This window comes from Oncorhynchus kisutch, linkage group LG7, assembly GCF_002021735.2.
Source record: "Oncorhynchus kisutch isolate 150728-3 linkage group LG7, Okis_V2, whole genome shotgun sequence".
NCBI classification, from domain to species: Eukaryota; Metazoa; Chordata; class Actinopteri; order Salmoniformes; family Salmonidae; genus Oncorhynchus; species Oncorhynchus kisutch.
The window spans coordinates 57,131,806-57,151,569 of NC_034180.2; the positions used below are offsets into that span (position 1 = coordinate 57,131,806).

At 43.6% G+C, this 19,764-nt stretch overlaps 1 protein-coding gene across 1 annotated transcript in view; it reads left to right on the forward strand.

Annotated features, from left to right (window-relative positions):
- LOC116374729 (phospholipase B1, membrane-associated-like) overlaps window positions 1–19,764 on the forward strand; it is a 40,387-nt gene that overhangs the window by 8,234 nt on the left and 12,389 nt on the right. The window contains exons 6-15 of the mRNA XM_031829413.1: window positions 1,947–1,990; window positions 2,446–2,566; window positions 2,837–2,888; window positions 13,074–13,154; window positions 13,674–13,739; window positions 14,339–14,430; window positions 14,615–14,696; window positions 14,917–15,018; window positions 15,491–15,586; window positions 16,230–16,301. Coding sequence (XP_031685273.1) covers window positions 1,947–1,990; window positions 2,446–2,566; window positions 2,837–2,888; window positions 13,074–13,154; window positions 13,674–13,739; window positions 14,339–14,430; window positions 14,615–14,696; window positions 14,917–15,018; window positions 15,491–15,586; window positions 16,230–16,301 — 808 coding nt within the window. The remainder of the gene's footprint in view (window positions 1–1,946; window positions 1,991–2,445; window positions 2,567–2,836; window positions 2,889–13,073; window positions 13,155–13,673; window positions 13,740–14,338; window positions 14,431–14,614; window positions 14,697–14,916; window positions 15,019–15,490; window positions 15,587–16,229; window positions 16,302–19,764) is intronic.

Sequence of the window (19,764 nt, forward strand, 5' to 3'; positions counted from 1 at the left end):
AGTTGCATATCGCGGGGACTATTCGATGCTAATGCAGTACGCCACAGGATGTTTTTGTGCTGGTCGAGGGCAGTCAGGTCTGGAGTGAACCAAGGGCTATATCTGTTCTTAGATCTAAATTTTGTGGCATGCTGATGGGATGAGGTCAGTATCCTTCCAGGATACCCAGACCATGTCGATTAGAAAGGCCTGCTCACTGAAGTGTTTTAGGGAGTGATGAGGGGTGGCCGTTTGACCGCAGGCCCATTACGGACGCCGGCAATGAGGCAGTGATTGCTGAGGGGGTCTATAGCAAGCGGCAACATTGAGTCTTTTTTCTGGAAAGGTGGATTTTCAACAGCAGAAGCTCGAACTGTTTGGGCACAGACCTGGATAGCCTCCAGAGTTCTGTAAACTATCTCTGCAGTAGATTGCAACTCGGCCCCCTTTGGCAGTTCTATTTTGATGGAAAATGTTGTAGTTAATGATGGAAATTTCAGATTTTTTGGTGGCCTTCCTAAGCCGGGATTCAGACTCAGCTAGGACATCAGGGTTGGCGGAGTGTACTGAAGCAGTGAATAAAACAAACTTAGGGGGGAGGCTTCTGATGTTAAAATGCATGAAGCCAAGGCTTTTATGGTTGCAGAAGTCAACAAATGAGAGCGCCTGGGGAATAGGTCATGCTGGGGGCTACAGGGGCTGGGTTAACCTCTACATCACCAGAGGAGGAGTAGGATAAGGGTTAGACTAAAGGCTATATGAACTGGTCGTCTAGTGCATTGGGAACAGATGATGAAAGGAGCAGATTTCTGGGCATGGTAGAATAGATTCAGCGCATAATGTACAGACAAGGGTAGGGTGTGAGTACAGTGGGGATAAACGTAGGCATTGAGTGACAATGAGAACTTGCATCTCTGGAGACACAAGCTAAGCCAGGTGAGGTCTCATGTGTGGGGTGTGTGACAAAAGAGCTATCTAAGGCATGTTGAGCTGGACTAGGGGCTCTACATTGAAATAAAACAACTACCCTAAACAGCAGAAGACCAGGCATATTGACATTAGAGAGAGTTATGTGTAGCTCGAGTGATCATAGGGTCCAATGAGCAGCAATAGGTGAGTCCAGTAGTCACTAATATGCTAGGCGAGCGGAAGTCACAGCATTCGGAAAGCTAGCGGGCCGGGGATAGCAGATGGGTCTTCGGTGACATCGCAATGGAAAAGCCTGTTGAAACCACACCGGAAGATTATGTCGGCAGACCAGTCATGATGGATCAGCGAGGCTCCATGTCGACAATAAAGGGTCAAAGCCAATTGGGAAAAGAGGTATTGTAGCCCATGAATTAACGGGTATACCTCTTCGGCTAGCCGGGAGATGGGCCTAGCTCGAGGCTAGCTCAAGGCTAACTCAATGTGCTTGCTTCAGGACAGAGGCGTTAGCCAGCGGTAGCCACACGGTTGCAGCTAGCTAGTTGCGATGATCCGGTGTAATGGTCCAGAGGTTGCGGCAGGAATCCGGTGATGTGGTGGAGAAAAGCTGTTCGATATGCCCTGGGTTGCGCTGTGCAAACTGGCAGGTATTGACCGAGCTAAAGCTGGCTGGTCTCCTAGGTGAATACCTCTAGCCGTGGCTAACAGTGACAAATAGCTAGTAGCTAGTTAGCTGGCTAGCTGCTGAAGGAGGTTCCAGCTATAACGTATAAAAAAGAGCAGATCCGTACCACATTGGGTAAAGCAGGTCGCAGGAAAGTATATTTAGATCTTCGGTGGAAAGTGAGATGAAAATATATATGAAACAAACGATGAAACCGACTATTTACATGGGACAAGAAGGGACAAGACAAACACACGTCCGACTGCTACGCCATCTTGGATCTTGACCCTTGACCCTCTTTGTGTTAGGATTAGGGGTTCTGGTTAAGGGTAGGTATCGGTGTCAGTTCAATGTCCCTTTTCTTTGTGTTATACAGTATTGGAGGTTATGGAACTTATCAAGATGTCATCACACTTGCAAGTAAGTTACAATATAAGTGTTCCTGTTTTCATTACCAGAGATAAAATTTAATTGAAAATGAACACAACATACACGTTTAGAATTGCTCTTTGCATATTTCTTGTTTTCAGATTTAAGGGGGGGGGGGGGGGGCAGTGCCCCTGTGACAACAATTTTGGACCCCCTTGTGGCCCCCCTAAATGTGGAGTATGAAATAATTTTACATAACTAATTGTTGCTTATCGTTCTTTTTTTTACATCCGTTATTAGACAGTGGCAACGATGATTATGAACATGGCCTTTTGCCTGCTAATGCCTGCAAGGCAGTGAAGAAAACGATATGACAACAATAACATCTAATGTAACTGGCCCCTCTAACAGTACAACTGGCCCCAGCTTGCCCCCCCCCCCCCCCAGTTGAAATGGTCTAGAACCGCCACTGACATGAGTAAGGTTCTATTTCTCTGTGGTTCCAGACATTTTCAAGCTGTTTAACCCCGAGCTGCTGGGTCCGGCTCCACGGTGGACGCTCCATGGCTTCCCTACTAGCATCAATGAGACAGGATTCAACTTTGCTGTGACAGGACACAACTCTCTGTGAGGGACTGACTGAATGGCTTGTGAAATAACACGCAGTGTGTACTTTGGGTTCAAATGTTTGTTTATTAACTTTAATAACTATGATAACACTTTTATTACTGACGCAAAACCAATGAACCTCAAAGCTTTTTCCAGATAAGTGTGTGTGTGTGTGTGTGTGTGTGTGTGTGTGTGTGTGTGTGTGTGTGCAACAAGAGAGAGCTAGATGGTTTGGTCTGAATATATATGTTAAATCATTAATATTTTATTGATGTTTTTTCCTCTCAGGAATGTCTCTGACCAGACCAGACATATGATCGACACGTTTAGGTCCTACCCAGTAAGCCTCATCACTATTCACAGACACCTTCCTATTGGCTAATTGTATTTATTATTGACTCTTCCTGGGGTCCAGCAAAATTAAGGCAGTTTATACAATTTTAAAAACATTACAATACATTCACAGATGTCACAACACACTGTGTGCCCTCAGGCCCCTACTCCACCACTACACCACATCTAGTGTGTGTGTGTGTGTGTTTCTTCACAGTCCCCGCTGTTCTATAAGGGGTTTTATCTGTTTTTTAAATCTAATTTTACTGCTTGCGTGAGATACCTGATGTGGAATAGAGTTTCATGTAGTCATGGCTCTATGTAGTACTGTGTGCCTCCCATAGTCTGTTCTGGACTTGAGGACTGTGAAGAGACCTCTGGTGGCATGTCTTGTGGGGTATGTCTGGGTGTCTGAGCTGTGTGCCTGTAGTTTAGACAAACAGCTCGGTTTATTCAACATATCAATACCTCTCATAAAAAAAGTAGTGATGAAGTCAATCTCTCCTCCTCTTTCAGCCAGGAGAGATTGACATGCATATTATTAATATTAGCTCTCTGTGTACATCCAAGGGCCAGCCGTGCTGCCCTGTTCTGAGCCAATTGCAAGTCATTTTTTGTGGCACCTGACCACATGACAGAACAGTAGTCAGGGTGCGACAAAACTAGGGCCTGTAGGACCTGCCTTGTTTATAGTGTTAAGAAGGCAGAGCATCACTTTATTATAGAGAGACTTCTCCCCATCTTAGCTACTACTGCATCAATATGTTTTGACCATGTTTACAATCCAGGGTTAGTCCAAGCAGTTTAGTCATCTCAACTTGCTCAATTTCTACATTATTTATTACAAGATTTAGATTTAGTTGAGGTTGAGGGATTAGTGAGTGTTTTGTTCCAAATACAATGCTTTAAGTTTTAGAAAAATGTAGGACTAACTTGTTTCTTGTCACCCACTTTGAAACTAACTGCAGCGGGGTGGCCAGTCCTCTTCTGGCTGTGCCAGGTGCCAGGTGGAGATTATAATAGAACATGGCCAAGATGTTCAAATGTTCATAAATAACCAGCATGGTCAAATAATAATAATCACAGTAGTTGTCGAAGGTGCAGCAAGTCAGCAGCTCAGGAGTAAATGTCAGTTGGCTTTTCATAGTGATCATTAAGAGTATCTCTACCACTCCTGCTGTAGCACGTCCGGTGAACAGGTCAGGATTCCATAGCCGCAGACAGGAGAAGTACTCCAGATATAACAAACTGACCCTAGCACCCCGACACATAAACTACTGCAGCATAAATACTGGAGGCTGAGACAGGAGGGGTCAGGAGACACTGTGGCCCCATCCGATGATACCCCCGGACAGGGCCAAACAGGAAGAATATAACCCCACCCACTTTGCCAAAGCACAGCCCCCACACCACTATCTTCAACCACTAACTTACCATCCTGAGACAAGGCCGAGTATAGCCCACAAAGATCTCCACCACGTCACAACACAAGGGGGGGCGCCAACCCAGACAGGAAGATCACATCAGTGACTCAACCCAATCAAGTGATGCACCCCTCCTAGGGACGGCATGAAAGAGCACCAGTAAGCCAGTGACTCAGCCCCTGTAATAGGGTTAGAGGTAGAGAATCCCAGTGGAAAGAGGGGAACCGGCCAGGCAGAGACAGCAAGGGCGGTTCGTTGCTCCAGAGCCTTTCCGTTCACCTTCACACTCCTGGGCCAGACTACACTCAATCATATGACCCACTGAAGAGATGAGTCTTCAGTAAAGACTTAAAGGTTGAGACCGAGTCTGCATCTCTCACATGGGTAGGCAGACCATTCCATAAAAATGGAGCTCTATAGGAGAAAGTCTTTAGCACTAACTGAAGTTTATTTAGTGCTTTATCCGGGTAACCGGGAAGTAGAGCATTGCAGTAGTCTAACCTAGAAGTAACAAAAGCATGGATTAATTTTAATGCATCATTTTTGGATAGAAAGTTTCAGATTTTTGCAATGTTGCATAGATGGAAAAAGCTGTCCTTGAAACCGTCTTGATATGTTCAGGGTCCAGAGTAACGCCGAGGTCCTTCACAGTTTTACAACTGTACAACCATTAAGATTAATTGTCAGATTCAACAGAAGATCTCTTTGTTTCTTGGGACCTAGAACAATCATCTCTGTTTTGTCCGAGTTTAAAAGTAGAACGTTTGCAGGCATCCACTTCCTTATGTCTGAAACACAGACTTCTAGCGAGGGCAATTTTGGGGCTTCACCATGTTTAATTGAAATGTACAGCTGTGTGTCATCCGCATAGCAGTGAAAGTTAACATTATGTTTTCGAATGACATCCCCAAGAGGTAAAATATATAATAAACAATAGTGGTCCTAAAACGGAACCTTGAGGAACACCAAAATTTACAGTTGATTGTCAGAGGACAAACCATTCACAGAGACAAACTGATATCTTTCCGACAGATAAGATCTAATCCAGGCCAGAACTTGTCCGTGTAGACCAATTTGGGTTTCCAATCTCTCCAAGAATGTGGTGATCGACGGTATCAAAAGCAGCACTAAGGTCTAGGAGCACGAGGACAGATGCAGAGCCTCGGTCTGATGCCATTAAAAGGTCATTTACCACCTTCACAAGTGCAGTCTCAGTGCTATGATGGGGTCTCAAACCAGACTGAAGCATTTCGTATACAAGTGGAGGCTATATACAGGTGGTACCGGTACAGAGTTAATGTGCTGCAGTTGAGGTAATTGAGGTAATATATACATGTAGGTAGAGTTAAAGTGACTATGCATAGATAATAAACAGAGAGTAGCAGCAGCGTAAAAGAGCGGTCTGGGTAGCCCTTTGATTAGCTGTTCAGTAGTCTTATGGCTTGGGGGTAGAAGCTGTTAAGAAGCCTTTTGAACCTCGACTTGGCGCTCCAGTACCACTTGCCGTGGACTAGCAGAGAGAACAGTCTATGACTAGGGCGGCTGGAGTCTTTGACAGTTTTTAGGGCCTTCCTCTGACAGCACCTGGTATAGAGGTCCTGGATGGCAGGAAGCTTGGCCCCAGAGGATGTATTTTTTTTCACCTTTATTTAACCTCGTAGGCCAGTTGAGAGCAAGTTCTCATTTACATCTGTGACCTGGTCAAAATAAAGCAAAGCAGTGTGACACAAACAACAACACAGAGTTACACATGGAATAAACAAACATACACATTTTTCTATTGTGTTATTGACTATGTACAGTGTGTGCAAATAAGATATGGGAGGTAAGGCAATAAATTGGCCATAGCGACAAAATAATTACAATTTAGCAATATAAACACACGAGTCATAGATGTGCAGAAGATGAATGTGCAACTAGAGATACTGGGGTGCAAAGGAGAAGAAAAAAATAACAGTATGGGGATGAGGTAGTTGGATGGGCTATTTACAGATGGGCTATGTACAGGTACAGTGATCTGTGAGCTGCTCTGACAGCTGGTGCTTAAAGCTAGTGAGGGAGATATGAGTCTCCAGCTTCAGTGATTTTTTTTTTCTTTTCTTTTTTTTCCAGTCATTGGAACATTTCCAATTGTTCCAGTCATTGGCAGCAGAGAACTGTAAGGAAATGCGGCAAAAATAGGAATTGGCTTTGGGGATGACCAGTGAAATATACCTGCTGGAGCGCATGCTATGGGTGGGTGCTGCTATAGTGACCAGTTAGCTGAGATAAGGCAGGGCTTTACCTAGCAAAGACTTATAGATGACCTGGAGCCAGTGGGAATATGTAGCGAAGGCCAGCCAACGAGAGCATACAGATTGCAGTGGTGAGCAGTATATGGGGCTTTGGATGGCACTGTGATAGACTGCATACAATTTGCTGAGTAGGTTGTTGGAAGCTATTTTGTAAATGACATCGCCGAAGTCAAGGATCGGTAGGATAGTCTTTTACGAGGGTATGTTTGGCAGCATGAGTGAAGGAGGCTTTGTTGCAGAATTTTGGATTGGAGATTCTTAATGTGTGTCTGGAAGGAGAGTTTAGTCTAACCAGACACAGAGATATTTATAGTTTTCCACATATTCTAAGTCAGAAACGTCCAGAGTAATGATGCTAGGTGGGCAGGCAGAAATCAAATCAAATCTAATTTTATTTGTCACATGCATATGGTTAGCAGATGTTAATGCGAGAGTAGCGAAATGCTTGTGCTTCTAGTTCCGACAATGCAGTAATAACCAACAAGTAATCTAGCTAACAATTCCAAAACTACTACCTTATAGACACAAGTGTAAGGGGATAAAGAATATGTACATAAAGATATATGAGTGAGTGATGGTACAGTTCGGCATAGGCAAGATACAGTAGATGGTATCGAGTACAGTATATACATATGAGATGAGTATGTAAACAAAGTGGCATAGTTAAAGTGGCTAGTGATACATGTATTACATAAAGATGCAGTAGATGATATAGAGTACAGTATATACATATACATATGAGATGAATCATTTAGGGTATGTAAACATTATATTAGGTAGCATTGTTTAACTTCTTGCGTCGAGCCATCCCGGATCCGGGATCGTGAATACAGCCTCAAGCTCATTACCATAACGCAACGTTAACTATTCATGAAAATCGCAAATGAAATGAAATGAATATGCTAGCTCTCAAGCTTAGCCTTTTGTTAACAAATCAAATCAAATTTTATTTGTCACATACACATGGTTAGCAGATGTTAATGCGAGTGTAGCGAAATGCTTGTGCTTCTAGTTCCGACAATGCAGTAATAACCAACAAGTAATCTAACTAACAATTCCAAAACTACTGTCTTATACACAGTGTAAGGGGATAAAGAATATGTACATAAGGATATATGAATGAGTGATGGTACAGAGCAGCATAGGCAAGATACAGTAGATGGTATCGAGTACAGTATATACATATGAGATGAGTATGTAAACAAAGTGGCATAGTTAAAGTGGCTAGTGATACATGTATTACATAAGGATGCAGTCGATGATATAGAGTACAGTATATACGTATGCATATGACATGAATAATGTAGGGTAAGTAACATTATATAAGGTAGCATTGTTTAAAGTGGCTAGTGATATATTTACATCATTTCCCATCAATTCCCATTATTAAAGTGGCTGGAGTTGAGTCAGTGTCAGTGTCAGTGTGTTGGCAGCAGCCACTCAATGTTAGTGGTGGCTGTTTAACAGTCTGATGGCCTTGAGATAGAAGCTGTTTTTCAGTCTCTCGGTCCCAGCTTTGATGCACCTGTACTGACCTCGCCTTCTGGATGATAGCGGGGTGAACAGGTAGTGGCTCGGGTGGTTGATGTCCTTGATGATCTTTATGGCCTTCCTGTAACATCGGGTAGTGTAGGTGTCCTGGAGGGCAGGTAGTTTGCCCCAGGTGATGCGTTGTGCAGACCTCACTACCATCTGGAGAGCCTTACGGTTGTGGGCGGAGCAGTTGCCGTACCAGGCGGTGATACAGCCCGCCAGGATGCTCTCGATTGTGCATCTGTAGAAGTTTGTGAGTGCTTTTGGTGACAAGCCAAATTTCTTCAGCCTCCTGAGGTTGAAGAGGCGCTGCTGCGCCTTCTAACAACACTGTCATCTCCGATTTTCAAAATATGCTTCTCAGCAGGCAACATTTTCACAAAAAACAGAAAATCATTCAAATAAAATCATTTACCTTTGAAGAACTTCAGATGTTTTCAATGAGGAGACTCTCAGTTAGATAGCAAATGCAAAGTTTTTCCTGAAAGATTATTTGTTTAGGAGAAATCGCTCCGTTTGGTGCGCCACGTTTAGCTACGAAAAAAACCTGTATCCAGGAATGTAATTATCCCCGCAGCTCATTAGCATAACACAACGTTAACTATTCATGAATATCGCAAATGAAATGAAATTAATATGCTAGCTCTCAAGCTTAGCCTTTTGTTAACAACACTGTCATCTCAGATTTCTAAATATGCTTCTCAACCATAGCAAAACAAGCATTTGTGTAACAGCTAGCGCAGCTAGCATAGCATTTAGCGTTAGCATCAGCAGGCAACATTTTCACAAAAATCAGAAAATCATTCAAATAAAATCATTTACCTTTGAAGAACTTCAGATGTTTTCAATGAGGAGACTCTCAGTTAGATAGCAAATGCTCAGTTTTTCCTGAAAGATTATTTGTTTAGGAGAAATCGCTCCATTTGGTGCGTCACGTTTGGCTACCAAAAAAAAACGAAAAATCAGTCATCAAAACGCCAAACTTTTTTCCAAATTAACTCCACAATATCGACTGAAACATGGTAAACGTTGTTTAGAATCAATCCTCAAGGTGTTTTTCACATATCTCTTCATGATATATCGTTCGTTGAAAGCCTCCTCTCTCCTCTCAATCACTGGATGACTGCGTGCAGCTTGTAGATTACGCACCAATTTAGACAAAGGACACCGGGCGGACCCCTGGTAAATGTAGTCTCTTATGGCCAATCTTCCAATGATATGCCTACAAATACGTCACAATGCTGCAGACACCTTGGAGAAACGATAGAAAGGGCAAGCTCATTCCCGGCGCATTCACAGCCATATAAGGAGACAATGGAAAACAGAGCCTCAAAAATTCTGCCCATTTCCTGGTTGAAGTTTCATCTTGGTTTCGCCTATAGCATGAGTTCTGTGGCACTCACAGATAATATCTTTGCAGTTTTGGAAACATTAGTGTTTTCTTTCCAAAGCTGTCAATTATATGCATAGTCAAGCATCTTTTCGTGACAAAATATTGCGCTTAAAACGGGCACGTTTTTTTATCCATAAATTAAAAGAGCACCCCCTATATCCAAGAAGTTAAAGTGGCTTTGATGCACCTGTACTGACCTCGCCTTCTGGATGATAGCGGGGTGAACAGGCAGTGGCTCGGGTGGTTGTTGTCTTTGATCTTTATGGCTTTCCTGTGACATCGGGTGGTGTAGGTGTCCTGGAGGGCAGGTAGTTTGCCCCCGGTGATGCGTTGTGCAGACCTCACTACCCTCTGGCGAGCCTTACGGTTGTGGGCGGAACAGTTGCCGTACCAGGCGGTGATACAGCCCGACAGGATGCTCTCGATTGTGCATCTGTAGAAGTTTGTGAGTGCTTTTGGTGACAAGCCAAATTTCTTCAGCCTCCTGAGGTTGAAGAGGCGCTGCTGCGCCTTCTTCATGATGCTGTCTGTGTGGGTGGACCAATTCAGTTTGTCTGTGATGTGTACGCCGAGGAACATAAAACTTACTACCCTCTCCACTACTGTTCCATCAATGTGGATAGGGGGGTGTTCCCTCTGCTGTTTCCAGTCTGTTGTAGAGCATGCATTTAGTTTTACTAGCATTTTTAAGAGCAGTTGGAGGCCACGGAAGGAGTGTTGTATGGAAGCTCAGAAAGGTGAATGAATGGTGTTGTCCGCGTCGAGGTGGATCAGAGAATCATCAGCAACAAGAGCGACATCATTGATATATATACAGAGAAAAGAGTCAGCCTGAGAATTTAACCCTGTGGCACCCCCATAGAGACTGCCAGAGGTCCAGACAACAGGCCCACCAATTTGACACACTGAACTCTATCTGGGGCAGCAGGGTAGCCTAGCGGTTAGAGCGTTGGACTAGTAACCGAAAGGTTGCAAGTTCAAACCCCCGAGCTAACAATGTACAAATCTGTTGTTCTTCCCCTGAACAGGCAGTTAACCCACTGTTCCTAGGCCGTTATTGAAAATAAGAATTTGTTCTTAACTGACTTGCCTGGTTAAATAAAGGTAAAATAAAATAAAAATCTGAGAAGTAGTTGGTGAACCATGCGAGGCAGTAATTTGAGACCAAGGCTATTGAGTCTGCCGATAAGAATGCGGTGATTGACAGAGTTGAAAGCTTTGGCCAGGTCGATGAAAACGGCTGCACAGTACTACTGTCTTTTATCTGTGGCAGTTATGATATTGTTGAGGACCTTGAGCGTGACTGAGATCAGCTCGGAAACCAGATTGCATAGTGGAGAAGGTACGGTGGGATTCGAAATGGTCGGTGATCTGTTTGTTAACTTGGCTTTCGAAATCTTTAGAAAGACAGGGTAGGATAGATGTAACAGTTTGGGTCGAGAGTGTCTCCCCCTTTGAAGAGGGGGATGACTGCGGCAGCTTTCAAATCTTAAGGGATCTCAGATGATACGAAAGAGGTTGGACAGGCTAGTAATAGGGGTTTCAACAATTTGGGCAGATCATTTTAGAAAGAGAGGGTCTAGGCCAGCTGATTTGTTGGGATCCAGATTTTGCAGCTCTTTCAGAACATCAGCAGTCTGGATTTGGGTGAAGGAGAAGGGTTGGAAAGTTGCTGCAGGGGGTTAGTGGGCGGGTAGTGGTAGCCAGGTGGAAAGCATGGCCAGCCGTAGAAAAAATGCTTATTGAAATGATTGATTATCGTAGATTTATTGGTGGTGACAGTGTTTCCTAGCCTCAGTGCAGTGGGCAGCTGGGAGGAGGTGCTCTTATTCTCCATGGACTTTACAGTGTCCCAATACTTTTTTGGAATTAGTGCTACAGGATGCAAATTTCTTTTTGAAAAAGCTAGCCTTAGCTTTCCTGACTGACTGTGTAAATTGGCTCCTGACTTCCCTGAAAGTTTCATTTCGCTGGGGCTAGTCGATGCTAATGCTGTACGCCACAGCATTAGCATCGATTTTTGTGCTGGTTAAGGATAGTCAAGTCTGGGGTGAACAAAGGGCTACGTCTGTTGTTAGTTCTACATTTTTTTTTGAATGGGTCATGCTTACTTAAGATTGTGAGGAAAACACTTTTAAAGAGCAACCAGGCATCCTCTACTGAAGGGATGAGGTCAATATCCTTCCAGCATACCCAGGCCAAGTCGATTAGAAAGGCCTGCTCACTGAAGTGTTTTAGGGAGTGTTTGACAGTGATGAGGGGTGGTCGTTTGACCAGGGACCCATTTCGGACACAGGCAATGAGGCAGTGATTGCTGAGATCCTAGTTGAAGACAGCAGAGGTGTATGTAGAGGGCAAGTTGGTCAGGAGGATATCTTTGAGGGTTCCCATGTTTACGGATTTAGGGTTGTTCCTGGTAGGTTCCTTGATCATTTGTGTGAGATTGAGGGCATCTAGCTTAGATTGTAGGATGGCTGGGGGGTTAAGCTTATCCCAGTTTAGGTCACCTAACAGTACGAACTCTGAAGATGGATGGGAGGCAATCAATTCACATATGGTGTCCAGGGCACAGCTGGGGGCTGAGGGGGTTTTATAACAAGCAACAACGGTGAGAGACTAATTTCTGGAAAAGTGGATTTTTTTGTTGGTTTAGGCACAGACCTGGATAGCAGGCTATCTCTGCAGTAGATTGCAACTCCTCCCCCTTTGGCAGTTCTATCTTGACGGAAAATGTTGTAGTTGGTGATGGAAATTTCTGAATTTTTGGTGGCCTTCCTAAGTCGGGATTCAGACACGGCTAGGACATCAGGGTTGGCGGAGTGTGCTAAAGCAGTGAATAAAACAAACTTATACTAAATATATACAAAAAAAATAGGAAAAGGATATTTACACGGGACAGGACGGGACAAGACTAAATGTCCGACTGCTACGCCATCTTGGACTTGTAGCTGTAATTGCTGCCAAAGGTGGCTCTGACTTTGGGGGGGGTGAATAGCAATGCACGCTCAAGTCTTCGTTTTTTTTGGTCTTATTTCTTGTTTGTTTTACACACAATTTTTTTGGGGGGGGGGGAATCTTCAAAGTGGTGGTCATGTTGTGTAAATCAAATGATCCAATCTCCCCAAAAATCCATTTTAATTCCAGATTGTAAGGCAACAAAATGCCAAGGGGAGTGAATACTTTTGCAACCACTGTGTGTAAATGTGATATTTCAATTTTTTTATTTAACTTGTTTTGGCTTTGTCATTATGGTTATTGTGTGTAGATTGATGAGGGGGGGAAACTATTTAATATATTTTAAGGCTGTAACCAAATGTGGGAAAAGGGGCCTGAATACTTTCTGAAGGTGCTATGTGCACATCTGGCACAAAAGTGTTTCGTTATCGGAGAAATACGGGACGTGTGGAGGGCCGTTACAAGGCTGGACACTTCCAGAAACTGTATGTTTTCGGACTTGTGCACTGGAGTGTTCAAGCCGTAAGTGTGCCTTTCCATGGAGAGATTAACTACAAAATGCATTTATATTACATAATATTACTATATTTCAGGGTCTGAACTACAAAGAAGATTGGAAGCTGGTGACAGTCCTTATTGGAATGAATGACATCTGTGATTATTGTAAAAACAAAGTAAGGCAATGTATTTTTTCATTCATTCATTTTTTTCCATTATTGGATATAAAGTCCCTCATACCTATTAGATAGTCACTCCTACACATTAGATACAGTCACTCCTACACATTAGATACAGTCACTCCTACACATTAGATACAGTCACTCCTACACATTAGATACAGTCACTCCTACACATTAGATACAGTCACTCCTGCCCAGTAGATACAGTCACTCCTGCCCAGTAGATGCAGTCACGCCTGCCCAGTAGATGCAGTCACGCCTGCCCAGTAGATGCAGTCACGCCTGCCCAGTAGATGCAGTCACACCTGCCCAGTAGATGCAGTCACGCCTGCCCAGTAGATGCAGTCACTCCTGCCCATTAGCCTTTCTGTCCTACTTTAGATACATTGCCATGTTTGTTAACTAAACTCACCAGATTATCTGACAGTAATTAACGGTGTATATTAAACAGAGGAAAATACTGCACTGCTGTTCTCGCGGCTGTAAAACTGATACTGTTTATTAAAATTCCAGACTCTCTTCTCAGCGGACAACTTCATCTACTACATGACAGAGATGCTTGACACAATGATGAATGAGGTATGACAGATGCTTGACACAATGATGAACGAGGTATGACAGATGCTTGACACGATGATGAACGAGGTATGACAGATGCTTGACACAATGACAAACGAGGTATGACAGAAATGCTTAACACGATTATGAATGAGGTATAGTCACATGACAGATGCTTGACACGATGATGAACGAGGTATGACAGATGCGTGACACGATGATGAACGAGGTATGACAGATGCGTGACACGATGATGAACGAGGTATGACAGATGCGTGACACGATGATGAACGTGGTATGACAGATGCTTGAAACAATGATGAACGATGTATAGTCAAGTTATTTTGTAACATTTTATTATGCACTGAAGGTGATTCTATTTTGTGGTCCTTTGTTCTTCACTGATTTCTCTTTCCGTCTCTTTTCTCTCCCCCCTCTTTCTCTCTCTCTCTTCTCCCTCTCTCTTCTCTTCTCTCTCTTCTCTCTCTTCTCCCTCTCTCTTCTCCCTCTCTCTTCCGCCTCGCTCCCTTTCTTTCACTCTCTTTCTCGCTTTCTCGTTCTTTTTTTCACTCTTTCTCGCTTTCTCGTTCTTTTTTTCTCTCTCTCTCTCACTCACTCAGGTCCCTAGGATGATAGTGAACATCGTTCAGATCCTTCCCATGGAGACTCTCAGAGAAGTTCAGAGGCCCTCCATCGGCTGTGAGCTCCAAAAGTAGGACTGCTCTCCCTAACCTTGAAACAATTCCACTCAAGTGTCTTTAAATGTTGTAATCTCTACCACAAAGTTTTTGCTCCCACTTGGTGGTACCAGGGGATAAATCTACCGACCTGAAGGAACTAGGGTTAGAGGTTAGGAGTTGGGGTTAAATTACTGAAATGTTGTAATCTCTACCAAGGAGGTTCTGCTCCTGCTTGGTGTTACCAGAGGATAACTCTACTGACCTGAAGGAACTTATAGAACTCAACTTTGAATTTCAGGTGTGTGTGTTGATACAGCCCTCTATCCAAGGGGTGGGCAACTCCAGTTCTCAAGGGCCTGATTGGTGCCCACCCCTGCTCTATCCCAGCATGCAGCCTGTGTGTACACTTCCCTATCTTCCACTGAGTACCCTTGACATGATACTCTATTGATACCCATCTTCCATTGTGTTTCCAGTCATGATACTCTATTGATACCCATCTCTCATTGTGTTTCTAGTGGAGGCTGGAGAAGCTTCTGGAAAGCGATCGCTTCTTCAAAGAGGACTTTGCTGTGGTTCTGCAGCCCTATCTTCAAAACGCCCAGCCACCAAGACTGCCTGTTCGTTCCCTACCCATGAACCTCTAACCACTAACCCCTAACATCTAACCCCCTACCTACGCCGCACCCAACAACCGATACTGTCTATTCGTTCCCTACCTACGCCACACTCAACCTCCGAGACTGTCTATTCGTTCCCTAACCCCTACCTATGCTACAACAGACTGCCTATTCGTTCCCTAAACCCTACCTACGCCACACCCAACAACCGAGACTGCCTATTCGTTCCCTAAACACACCTACCCTCCAACCGAGGCTGCCTGTTTGTTCCCTACCCTCTGACCTCTAACCCCTGATCTCTAACCCCTTCCTACAACATGCCCAACCACCAAGATTTCCACAATATTCAATAAATCATGTCGATCTGCTACATCTATGATTTACTAAATGACTGAATCACTTAAAAAATAATATGTTTTAGCATAGTACCCTTGATAAATTAATGACCGTCTGTTATTGATTTTCACTTTAGGATGGAAAAATAGATCTCAGCTTTTTCACCGCAGACTGTTTCCACTTCAGAGTGAAGGGCCACGAGGAGCTGGCCAAGGGTTTATGGAACAACATGGTGAGTTAGGGGTTAAGGTTAGGAGCTGGCCAAGGGACAATGAAACCACATGGTGAGTTAGGGGTTAAGGTTAGGAGCTGGCCAAGGGATGATGAAACAACATGGTGAGTTAGGGGTTAGGGGGTTAGGATTTAGGGGTTTGGGTTAGCAGTTGGGACTATGAAACAACATGGTGAGTTAGCGGTTAGGGGTTAAGGGGTTAAGATTTAGGGGTTTGGGTTAGCAGTTGGGACTATGAAACAACATGGTGAGTTAGGGGTTAAGTGGTTAGGATTTAGGGGTTTGGGTTAGCAGTTGGGACTATGAAACAACATGGTGAGTTAGGGGTTAAGGGGTTAGGATTTAGGGGTTTGGGTTAGCAGTTGGGACTATGAAACAACATGGTGAGTTAGGGGTTAAGGGGTTAGGATTTAGGGGTTTGGGTTAGCAGTTGGGACTATGAAACAACATGGTGAGTTAGGGGTTAAGGGGTTAGGATTTAGGGGTTTGGGTTAGCAGTTGGGACTATGAAACAACATGGTGAACCCTCTTAACCTTTCTATGTTAAATAACGGTATGGGAAAATATTGCATACATTTTTTTTGCGAAGAGAACACCGAGTTGTGTTTTGTTAATTTGAGCATGTCCTCACATTTTTTTCCAGTTCCAACCGGAGGGACAAAAAGAGTTGGTGTACACATTCTCAAACCCTGTCAAACTCATCTGCCCAACCAAGGTACTTGTATTGTATTTATTATGGATCCACATTAGTTCCTGCCAAGGCAGCAGCTACTCTTCCTGGGGTTTATTATGGATCCCCATTAGTTCCTGCCAAGGCAGCAGCTACTCTTCCTGGGGTTTATTATGGATCCCCATTAGTTCCTGCCAAGGTAGCAGCTACTCTTCCTGGGTTCCTGCAAAATTAAGACAGTCCTATACAATTTTAAAAACAACAGATTTCACAACAAATTAAGTGTTACTCTACTACCACCTATCTACAACACAAAATGTGTTTGTGTGTATAGTGCATATGTTATTGTGTGTGTGTGTGTGTGTGTACAGTATGCATGTGTCTGTGTGTGTGTCTCTAAGATGGCGCAAACAGACATGGCCGCTCTGCTTCTGGCTCCAAAGCAACTTTGCAGTATTTTTTTTATTTTTGTGTGTTATGTCTAACGTTATTGGCCCAGAACGTTTTTTGCATTATTACATTCAACCAGAAATAACTTTTGGATATCAGAGCAGGAGTATATTACTCACTAATGTTCAGTCTCTGGAAAATAAAGTAGATGAACTCAGGTCGAGGATCTATATCTATATCCGGAGAAAGCCAGCTGTGTTCTCGGTACATTGCGCAGACAGCAATAAAGAACTCTCCAGGAAGAAGAAAGGTGTATGTTTCATGATTACCTACTCATGGTGTGATTGTTGTAATGTACAGAAACTCAAGTCCTTTTGTTCACCTAGAATACCTCACAATCAAATGCTAACCGTGTTACCTCCCAAGAGAATTCTCTTCGGTTATATCAACAGCCCATGTATATTCCCCCTCAAGCCGATACCACGAAGGCCCTCAAAGAACTACAGTGGACTTTGTGTAAACTGGAAACCACAATACTAATTGATTCCTAGAATAGATTTGATCATTTAAAAATACACGTACAGCCTATTATTTGTAGCTGGGAACTTTTAATAAAGAAAATCTGAGGAAAACTCTACCGAAGTTCTATCAACACATTACCTGTAGTGCTTCAAAAACTCTCAACCATTGTTCCATTCCCTTCCGGGATGGCTGCAAGGCACGACCCCAACCTGCCTTCGGGAAATCAGATCACGACTCCATTCTGCTCCTCCCTTCTTATAGGCATGAGGATTGTTTTTATCACATGGACTGAGATATCAATCAATCAGTCAAATGTATTTATAAAGCCCTTCTTACATCAGCTGATGTCACAAAGTGCTGTACAGAAACCCAGCATAAAACCTTAAACAGCAAGTAATGCAGGTGTAGAAGCACAGTGGCTAGGAAAAACTAGGGGAGGGGAGAGAGAGAAGATGCATTTTTTTTAAATCTGATTTTATTGCTTGCTTCAGTTACTTGATGTGGAATAGAGTTCCATGTAGTCATGGCTCTATGTGCCTCCCATAGTCTGTTCTGGACTTGGGGACTGTGAAGAGACCTCTGGTGGCATGTCTTGTGGGGTATGCATGGGTCTAACCCTAACAAACAGCTCAGTGAATTCAACATGTCATTACTTCTCACAAAGACCAGCAGTGGTGAAGTCCATCTCTCCTCTGCTTTGAACCAGGAGAGATTGACCTGCATATTATTCATGTTAGCTCTCCGTGTATATTTTAGGGCCAGTCGTGCTGCCCTGTTCTGAGCCAATTGTGATTTTCAGAGGTCCCTCTTTGTGGCACTTTACCACACGACTGACCAGTAGTCCAGGTGCTACAAAACTAGGGCCTGTAGGACCTGCCTTGTTGACAGTACTGTTAAGAAGGCAGAGCAACGCTATATTATAGACAGACTTCTCCTCATCTTAGCTGTTGTATCAACATGTTTTGACCATGACAGTTTAGAATCCAGGGTTACAATAAGTAGTTTAGTCACCTCAACACGCTCAATTTCTACAATGAGTTGTCATAATGCTGCATCAAATGTACATTATCCTATGGGCATTGGGAGACACAATGTAATTAACTTAATGTATGTCCCTCTAACTGCCCTTCATGGCTCTTTTGATCCTGCAGCTATTGAATGCAGTAATCATGTGTCTATGAACCAGAGATACAGTGGGGAGAACAAGTATTTGATACACTGCCGATTTTGCAGGTTTTCCTACTTACAAAGCATTTAGAGGTCTGTAATTTTTATCATAGGTACACTTAAACAAAAAAAATTAAAAAATCACATTGTATGATTTTTAAGTAATTATTTAGCATTTTATTGCATGACATAAGTTTTTGATCACCTACCAACCAGTATGAATTCCGGCTCTCACAGACCTGTTAGTTTTTCTTTAAGAAGCCCTCCTGTTCTCCACTCATTACCTGTATTAACTGCACCTGTTTGAACTCGTTACCTGTATAAAATACACCTGTCCACACACTCAATCAAACAGACTCCAACCTCTCCACAATGGCCAAGACCAGAAGGCTGTGTAAGGACATCAGGGATAAAATTGTAGACCTGCACAAGGCTGGGATGGGCTACAGGACATTAGGCAAGCAGCTTGGTGAGAAGGCAACAACTGTTGGTGCAATTAATAGAAAATGGAAGAAGTTCAAGATGACGATCAATCACGCTCGGTCTGGGGCTCCATGCAAGATCTCACCTCGTGGGGCATCAATGATCATGAGGAAGGTGAGGGATCAGCCTAGAACTACACGGCAGGACCTGGTCAATGACCTGAAGAGAGCTGGGACCACAGTTTAAAATAAAAACAGTAACACACTATGCCGTCATGGAGCCAGCACATGTCCAGGCCCGTCTGAAGCTTGCCAATGACCATCTGGATGATGTAGAGAAGGAATGGGAGAAGGTCATGTGGTCTGATGAGACAAAAATTGAGCTTTTTGGTCTAAACTCCACTCACCATGTTTGGAGGAAGAAGAAGGATGAAGACAACCCCAATAACACCATCCCAACCGTGAAGCATGGAGGTGGAAACATCATTCTTTGGGGATGCTTTTCTGCAAAGGGGACAGGACGACTGCACCGTATTGAGGGGAGGATGGATGGGGCCATGTATCGCGAGATCTTGGCCAACAACCTCCTTCCCTCAGTAAGAGCATTGTCGTGGCTGGGTCTTCCAGCATGACAATGACCCGAAACACACAGCCAGGTCAAGGAGTGGCTCCGTAAGAAGCATCTCAAGGTCCTGGAGTGGCCTAGCCAGTCTCCAGACCTGAACCCAATAGAACATCTTTGGAGGGAGCTGAAAGTCCGTATTACCTAGCGACAGCCCCGAAACCTGAAGGATCTGGAGAAGGTCTGTATGGAGGAGTGGGCCAAAATCCCTGCTGCAGTGTGTGCAAACCTGGTCAAGAACTACAGGAAACGTATGATCTCTGTAATTGCAAACAAAGATTTCTGTATCAAATATTAAGTTCTGCTTTTCTGATGTATCAAATACTTATGTCATGCAATATAATGCAAATGAATTACTTAAAAATCATACAATGTGATTTTCTGG